General features: G+C 28.3%; 2 protein-coding genes across 2 annotated transcripts in view; both read right to left on the bottom strand.

The window, feature by feature from the left end:
- Positions 1–5,580, bottom strand: part of ry (xanthine dehydrogenase rosy) — a 21,699-nt gene extending 16,119 nt beyond the window's left edge. Inside the window, exon 1 of the mRNA XM_018550631.1 lies at positions 5,504–5,580. The gene's annotated coding sequence lies outside the window, so the exon portion shown is untranslated. The remainder of the gene's footprint in view (positions 1–5,503) is intronic.
- Positions 5,581–5,878: 298 nt separating this feature from the next.
- Positions 5,879–9,462, bottom strand: GAA1 (glycosylphosphatidylinositol anchor attachment 1). Its single transcript, XM_018550633.1, has 10 exons — positions 9,215–9,462; positions 8,903–9,120; positions 8,677–8,833; positions 8,383–8,591; positions 8,094–8,311; positions 7,015–7,199; positions 6,800–6,930; positions 6,505–6,701; positions 6,258–6,425; positions 5,879–6,173 (listed from the first exon to the last, which is right to left on the bottom strand). The coding sequence occupies exons 1-10, from the start codon at positions 9,354–9,356 to the stop codon at positions 5,891–5,893; spliced, it is 1,908 nt and encodes a 635-aa protein (XP_018406135.1). The 5' UTR covers positions 9,357–9,462; the 3' UTR covers positions 5,879–5,890.
- Between the last annotated feature and the right edge of the window lie 213 nt (positions 9,463–9,675).

The following is a 9,675-nucleotide window of genomic DNA, read 5'->3' as shown; positions in this document are numbered from 1 at the left end:
AGTATATATATATATATATATATATAATATATATAATGTATATACTATATATATATAATATGTATATACACTCTGTTATTCCAACAAAATGTGTTCTGTACAATGAAAAACATTTTACACACAAATGTATATACAATGTATTATATACATTCGACAATATGTAATATTTCGTAAAACGCGTAATATATGTATAATTTACATATGTAAGATACATGAATACATCAAAGAGTCTACATTAAGTATGCTTTACTTTTAGAAGACACACTCAACACGATCACCGTTCTATAATCTTTATCATTCTTTAAATGTTAAGCTAGCCATATCGATTCAGTTCGTGGTCGGGGCCATTTTACCAAGACTAAGACTAACAATAAGTTAAATTTCAAGAAAGATAGAATGACGTTTGTGTCGAGTGTGCCCTCTAAAAGAAAAGCATACTTTCCATCAGTAACATATACATATATTTAATCATTTATAATAAAAGACACGAAAAAAAATACGATTAATTTTGATAGTTTTCTATCTTTTTTATATGTATGTATATTATAGTATATAATATACGTGTGTGTGTGTGTTTCGTTATCTCACTCGTCTATCAATGGCAGTGTTATCATGTAAGTTACTATTTAGGTATAAGTAATAGTAAAGAATTATGACTAAGGAAAAAAAACAAATTTACTAGTGAGTCATTTCATATAACTATTTTATTATGCAACTTAAACCGAAAGGTGTGCGTTACACATTGTAAAAGTGATTAGTTAGAATTATGAATAGGTTAAGAATAAAAAGTTTAAATTTGTAAGATTGCTTTATATGTTACTAAAAAAGCAATTTTTTTTCATTTGATACAGTGACGCTTAATTTTTTTACATTAAAAATTTTTTAAAGAATGATTCACAGATCTTTGAACGGGATGACAAAGTATACATATATGTGTGTGTGTGTGTGTGTGTGTGTGCACTTGAATTAGAATTAAAAAGATTATTTTTTTTACTCTTATCGCCTGTAATATCACACAATTGTTGTTTATTAAAAAGATTCTTGAATGAAAATATAAAGTTTCACATATTAAAAAAAAATATTATTTTGATAGTTTAAAAAATAGAATAATCAAAAGGCTCAGTTGAATAAATCAAACCAAACAAACAAATTGCCAATATGGGTCAACACAAGTTCTTAGTGTGTAACATTTATTCGTAACGTTCATGTTTTATTATTTGCTTCGAATAAATTGTATAAAAAGTACACATTGAAAACTTGTGTATTGGCTCATATTGGCAATTTATTTGTTTCTTTTGATAGTTCAGAAAATAAATTTGGAATAGGTTTGAAATAGTTATTATTATTTTGAAATATATATATTGTATATATATATATATATGTAAATATAATTATTTTTGATAATTTGGAAAATATGTAGGTTTGGAATAGGTATGGAAAAGTTATTATTAATTTTATAGTTTAATGTTTCAACAATATGTATTTTCTGTTTATAATTGATGGCGTAATTAAAAGATTTCACATATTTTTTAAAACTGCAAGGAATGTACAAGCGCGTACACACTTGGAATATTTTTTTCACCTTTTTGTAAAAAAATAAGTAAATTTTTAGACCATAAAATTCACTTTCATATATCACTTGAGTTGGAATAGAAGCATCTAAATCCAGGGAATGGAAGTAACTCGTTACTTGTAACGAAGTTACAGTTACAAGTTACTTTTTTGGTAACTTTACTGGTAACTGCGTTACTTTCTTTTTTTGGTAACTGTAACGGTAACGAGTTACATTTTTTGGGTAACGGTAACGAAATTTACAGTTACTTTCGTCGTTACTTTGCACACGATTGAACACGGTTTGATTGGATACATGCTATTTATAGCGCTTATCAATAAGACTTGAAAGCCCTTAGACATTCGGCTGTCATGATTCAGTAATTATTTTACACTTCTATCTTCTATATAATACATAGGACATACAAATATTTCAGTTTGCTGCATATTTTACAGATTTTAGAATTACACAATTGTGTTTAAAAGAAATTAAAAGATAAATTAAATAATAGTAAAATGAGAAGGGCTACGAACCCAAAAGCGAAACAGTTTAAAAGACGATGACAATAAGTGTCGAAACGTCGTTTGTTTTTATCTTGTTTTATCCATGTTATTGTTCTAATATATATTTATTCATTTAATTACATTGTCATCGTCGTTCTTATCGGAAATAAACTGTTTCATTTTTGGCTCGTAACCCTTCTCATTTTACTTTTATTTAATTTATTATTTGAGCCATTCTACATTGTTTTTTTTTTTAAATAAAATTATATATTTGTCAGTATTACAAATAAAAAAAAAATGCAAAAGTACATTTTTAAATTGATTTTAAAAAAGTAACGGAAAAGTAACGAAAAGTTATTTTTCAAGTAACGGTAACTGTAACGAGTTACTATTAAAAAGCGATAACTGTAACTGTAACTAGTTACATTTTTTACTCGGTAACGAGTAACTGTAACTAGTTACTTTTAAAAAGTAACTTTCCATTCCCTGTCTAAATCACGTAACGAATTTTTCTAAATCAAACTTTTTTTGAAATTACGTAGTTTGAAATGTCACACGATGATATGGTTTTTTTCTTCATTTCTATATTTCTATCATTTAACTATTTAAAATTCAATAACTATAAAATAATATGACAGATGAAATCATTTCTAATATTATATGTAAATTTTCAAATTATATAATTTGTTTTAATTATATTCCGTTATATGTGGCTACAGTTCATTTGATGCTGCGAATACTTCGAAGCATTTTTTGATTGGTTAGTTAATAAAATTCTTTCTTCTGATTGAGCAATCAGAAGAAAAAAACTTGAAAGTTTCAAAGCATTTGTAGCGTCAAGCGGATCGCACCCTGTGTGACATGATTTTTTTCCAGTATAGTCAAATAAAATCGGTGTAAAATAGCTTTAATATGTATTCGGGTGCACTATAGTGCATCTAATCAAATTCGTCTTTGTGTGTCTTCCAACATAGCTGATGACACGATTTGACACAGTGTATCATGATATCCTTATTGCTCGCCAATGTTAAGAAAGGATGAGATGATCACACTGTATAATTGTACTGTGTCACTTGTTGAAAAGTACACTTTGTAATTTGTATACTTTTCACACGCTCACAAACATTAGACAAATATTAAATGTCAATAGGAATTAAATTTGAACATAAAATTAAAAAGATTACAATATTATTACAGTAAAATAATGATTCTATCACTTGATGCAATTATTCAAATTTTGTTCATGTTTTCTATTTATAACGTCATATACAAATTAATAATAAATTAATATATATAGTAATAGATATAATAACTATGAATTATAAATTTTTCTTTGTTAAGTTTGTTTAGTGATATTACACTATTATAGACTAATTCGTAATATACATATACGACTCACGATATTACGCACGCTACTATTCGTTATATCTATGAATGTGCACGATTTGTTTTTTATTTCTTGGTTATAAGGGAGCTCACTGTGATTAAACATCACTTGATCCTTTGTATTATTTTTTATTTATAATTTATTTGTATAATTTGCATTGTCTCTGAAGAAGGCTAAAAAATGAGCCGAAACATATGTAAGCACAATTACTATAATAAATAAGTTTTGCTTGATATATATCAGCGTTTGCATAAAGCTATCTGCGCTTAACTCCTAGTGCTCTTTTCTTTCCAAGTTTATATTTGTTTTTTTATTGTTGCACTTGGACTGTACTAAAACTTTCTTTATTGCTTTCGCCATACATCAAACATATCCAAAATTGGCCAATTAGGAATTCAGCCGTCTTTAAATCACATGTCTATTTTTAGATCTGTTCTTTTGCAACTAATACATTCTTATGTCTAAAGTAACATAAGTGTATGTACTATTAAGTATATATACTTGTGTTACTTTAAACATAAGAATGTATTATTATAAGTATATATATATATATACTTGTGTTACTTTAAACATAAGAATGTATTAATTGCGAATTCGTAATTAGCCAATTTTAACCTTTTATACTTCAATTACTGTTGAGAACAAAAAATAGTAAATACCTCTGTAATTGATTTCTTCAAGAACTTTCAACTGTGATATTTTAATTCACGAATTTTGGATTATTATGTATCTAAAACGTTGTTTACGAATAACTCTCACGGGGTCCAAATAATACTTGATATTGCTTGTTTACATCGCCTGAAAATATACGTTGGTTCCTACTTATATATGATTATTGCGAAGAATATTTCTAAGGCCTCGGTAGTTTAATTAGCTAGAACACTTGTGCATAAAGCAAGCGATCCGGGTTCAACTCCCGGCCAAAGTAATATTTTTTGCAATGTAATTAAATGATTTACAGACTTTTAATATGTCATTCATAGATTTTAATATGTCATTCAACAGATGCTATGAGCATCAAAAATTGTTAGATTGTTATAGTTAATTTAAGTCGTGATAGTACTGCGGTAGTTTATTATTACTATAGTTTGCGTTGTAAGTCTGAAAAAATTTCGCCGCGCATTTAAGAATCTACGTAATATATAAATTCACACGAAATTATATTAGAAGCGTGCAAGATTCAGGTTATTTACGAATTTTACGAAAGATTGTTCACAATTTTCGATAAGTATATTGAATTTCCTACAATGTTCTATTCTAATCAAAACATATATACATGCATATACATATATATTTTGATTTTATATATATCGACAAAATAAAAATATGTATAAGAAGCATTTGAATACATAATCATGATTGTCTTATCGTATTTATTTATCTTCGATTTGTTCGCAATAAAGATTATTTGTTACCATAATTTATAGAATGTTGAAACGTAAGAATTAAGGAAAATTTCTATGATACCTTCTTAAGTGAAATTTAACCTACATATAGAAAATCTATATAGAAATTCTTTTCTAAATAAAGAAAATAAAATTTATTTGAACAAGTAAATATCTTCATATTCTTTTATTGTAAAAATCTTTTTTACTATTTGATTACTAGAATATTTGACAATAAATTAAGAAATAAGCAATATAAGCAAATATTTCATATAAAATTTGAAATATAAGGAAATATAACTCAGTTACGAATGAGTTACGAAGTCATCGTTAAAACAAAATATTAGGAATGTAGTATGTAATTTTTTTAACATAAATTTACATATATTACATATCGCAAGATGACGAAACACGAATATTTGCAAATAAGAATTGTTTAAAAAAATTGAAGGAAAAAAGTTTAAAGACATAAACACGCGTAGCTCAAGAAGGTCACAATTGCGTTGGATGGCATTTATTGCGACACTTGAGTATCAGAAACGATTATATACAGTCATGTACAGCAATCAATACATAATATTTCATCAAAATCGTTCACAATTGAACAATTCGTGATATCGTCTACGTAAGTATGTCAATGTAGTGCGTAATTTTAATTGTAAAAAAACTCACATACCGTTATAATGCTCTTCGGTTTCGTTTAATGCGTTGGTACTTTATCTAGCAACGCTCGTCCAATGCTACCGCGCTCACTACGCGCACTAGACTAATTGAGCTGATCGACAATAAGAATATCGCAAGGGTTATCATCACGGAGAGATAATATATCTATTGGTTGACGTATTATTGACGAACATGTAGTCTCATGAGAAAATAAGTTGACCTCCGAGGACTCCTTTCGAAATGCACTTCTACTTGTGGAAAAGTCTTGCTGAGAGCAAACAATTTTTATTGAATACTCATCACAAGTTAAATTAATCGATTTATTATAGACGCGAGAAAAATTATGTCACAAAAGATAATCTGTGAATAACACTCGAACCGATAGAAATTCTGTCGTGAGTTATACCGTTTTATTGTAAAGGATGTTAGAATGCATAACGTTCCAAAATAACAACCATATCGGTAGCATAACGGCAGTGGCGATATTGTAAAACCAATTGCCGTATATCATAGAATCAACAATGCTGAATACGAGTGCTTGTTTATTGGCGCGATAGCTCCTAAGCACTAGGGATGGAATGGGATCAGTAGGAAAATTAAGATACGTGTAGCCCATCACGACAATCGCCGACGAAATAAATGGATGCAGCATGATCCACACGATATACTGGCAGCAACGGAATCTGTAAAAGCGAAATGTTAATTTCAAACAGACGAATTTTAAACAAAATAGAGAATGTACAAAAAGCAATTTCAATCGCGCTCACCTGGACGCAGATTCATGATGCGGTGTTATCAAAAATACAATTGGCACGTATACAACGGCCGTCAGTAATGCTAATGAAAAATTATGCATAGCTATGCACATTAGTGTAGTAGCTAACTCGATCAAAGCAATAACAAATACGAGCCATATATTTTCGTATTTAATCGATCTACAAATTATATTCATTAGTAACGCGCTATTAAATTTGTATTAAATACAATAGCGCTAAAAATACTTTCTCGTTTTACCTCTTTAGAAAAAAACGCCCTAACACCGTGAGAATTGTGATTAAGGCAAAACTGATGTATAATGAATCCTCTGTACGTAGATTCAACATCTTTGATCCGATTAAAGTGAAAAATCGAGGAGATGCCATTATTAGTACTCCAAATATGTGCGCCCACAGCACTTCAGAAGCGATACTTCCAATGTCAAATTTTTCTTTCTGTTTAGTAAAACAGAAATATTGATGAAATGAATAAAAAAATATTTAATTAATACATATGATAAAAAATGTATTAACTAAATGTCGAATTTTGCTACCTTATTCGACAAACATTGTTTATTCTTTTTTGTTTCATTCGAATTATTTGATGTCTGTAATCTTTGCCAAATGGAAAATGCTTTTATAAACAAACTAGCGATTATTAATACCAAAGGTCGCATATATAATCCTGTAAAATAATTTCTATTTATTCATTTACTTGAGCCTGAAAAATTAAGAGTATTTTAAAAATGTATTTATTCATTTTTCTTACCAATAGAAATATATCGATCGGTAGAAGGTAATAGATAGAAAAAATACGACTGATGAAAACGCTCTAATAGATTATTGAGCGATCTCACTATACTTTCTACTATGCGTCCTACTTGATAAAAATTTGTTCCTGTTTCTTTCCCAGATTTTTTGAAACCTTCTAATGTAATGGCTTCAATACCAAATCTAAGGACAAATTTCATTTTACAGTTAAATGTGAAAGGCAATATTACTGAAGACATAAAAGATTAAAATGTAATATACAGATTATATGTATATTATAGCATATTATAAGGTTATATATTGATTATAACAAATAAAAATTTTTTTTTAGTATAATAAGTCCCAAATAGCACAGCAGCGCTTGCAAAGCATTAAAAAACGATTAGGTATGTCTTTTTCAACGCCTTGCTAATGTTTTGTAGGTATTATGTGCTACGCACGCACACATGCACTTAGGATAGGATACATTTTAAAATATTTATTATATTTACAAAGAATCATTTATAACTATATATTATTTTAATCTTGGTTGCGTTTCTTGTTATTCAATTTCTCGCCTACTTGTACAAATTGTAAAATTGTAAATTAGGAAAGTCTGAATTAATTTTATTAACACATACATTTTTCAAAAAAATTTATTTTGCTAGAGTAACTATTTTTTTTAGCCAGCAAATAAATTATTAAATATAGGGAAATCAAAGCATTTAACTAAAAGAAATAAATATATGAAATAGTAAAAATTGTAAGTAAAAATTGTAAAGCTTAATCTTTTCGTAAAAAGATACTATTTAATGTTATCTAGAGCAAAATGTAACAATATTGAATAGTAAATTTAAATAATAAATTATTTTTATAAAAAATTTAAACATAATTTTTACTATTTGATATTTCCTTTCTTTAAATACTTTAAAATGATATAATTTTCCTTATCTAATAATTTATCTGCTTTTAAAAAAAATAATTTTATCAACAAAATCCATTTGTTGAAATATGTACAATTTATTTTGTCTAGTACTAGCTATATATGCACACACACATACATATCCCTTTCGTCTTTTTTCATTTTATAAATTGTACCTGTGGAAGAGTCCATGATTACCAGTTGGAACTCCAGTAGCTTGTGTTGCTATCATGCTCATTAATGTGTTAAAATAATACCACCAACTTTTAAATTTATCTCTGTAATTAACGTCAATTCGACGTTGAAAAGATTGTTGAATGCCTTCTTTAGCTATCATATTTTGTGCTAAGTTAAAAAGATCTAAATTGGGAAGTTGTCCATTTAGACCTTCTACCTAAGAACAAAAATGATTTTATAGATATAATACTGTGTGTGTGTGTGTTTTCGAAACTTATATTAACTTACCTTAACATCAATTGATGTGACTTTCATTGCATGAAACTCAAGATTAATAGCGGCTTGAATAGAACCAGCTCTTCCAGACAAATCTCCTGCTATCAAAATTCCTTCCTGACCACTGGTAGCTCCATGATATGCATCTAGCCATGCTTGCATACCCAACTGCTCATGTTCCGTTACAAGAAATATTATATCTTTTGCCCAATACTTTTGTTCTATAAACAAATTATCAGTTGTTAAAAAATATATTTTGACATAGCGCATTTGTTAATCATTTAATAGTAATTTATAGAAATTTACTTCTGCAAAATTTTGCAAATGCAAGTAATAAAGCTACTGAAGGTGCAGTATCTAAATATATGCTGTTAATAGGTCTATATGGCACACTGACTACAATAGCTTCCGTACTAGAAGCTCGTGGAGCTCTGACAATACCATAAACATTTTGTCCTGCAAACTATAAAATTTTGTGTATATATATATATGTGTGTGTGTATAGATGAGATTTATTTAAAAAAGATATTACCTTCTGTTCCTTAAATGGATAAATTAAAGAAAAATTATGTACAAATACATCTAACTGGAGCTGACTGAATTTTGCCGAGAGCCATGCATAAGGCATATTATTCGGATATCTTTTCATTTCATGACTAAGTTCATAGTAATACTGCTTTGACGTTTGTTCCAGATTACTTTCTTTGGTGACTAATCCAGGTAATAAAGCATTCTCGGAAAAATAGGTATCTAAAAATTAAATTAATTTAAAAATACAAATTAAAATTATGGTATTATGCCTTTAATTATTAAAAACTTTTATTTATAGGAAGACCACACGTACTGTCATTAAACGCCGGTAACGCTAAGAGCATTAACCATACAACTCCTCCTATATATAATAGAAAACACAGCGGTTTTTCCCATTTTAATAATAATTTTATAATTTTGCCAGTTCCAGCTCTAGGATCCGTAAGTAGACCCATTTCATTTGTTTTGTAGACAAATAGAAAATTTAAAAGTACACAATAAAATCACTTCAATTCCTACTATTAATCAACAATTTACCTAACCTCATCATGGTGGAAATATACAAGAGGCTTGTTCTTTTTTCCCCTGCACTGTCTGAACTGGTGCAGGCAGTGCAGAGAAAAAGAACAGGCCTAATAAGGTGAACCATTGCGCATAATGGCGGCATTGAGGGTGTGGCTTAAAGTTTCGATTAATCATGCGTTCAGAAATAGATAACTCTAGGCTATAGTTTACGTCACGTGTATTATATCAAAAATGCACCCAAGAGTTATC

The sequence above is a fragment of the Cyphomyrmex costatus genome, unplaced genomic scaffold, assembly GCF_001594065.2.
Source record: "Cyphomyrmex costatus isolate MS0001 unplaced genomic scaffold, Ccosl1.0 scaffold124, whole genome shotgun sequence".
NCBI classification, from domain to species: Eukaryota; Metazoa; Arthropoda; class Insecta; order Hymenoptera; family Formicidae; genus Cyphomyrmex; species Cyphomyrmex costatus.
Note: the sequence above shows the minus strand (reverse complement) of the source record. Positions and strands in the feature narration are given on the sequence as shown.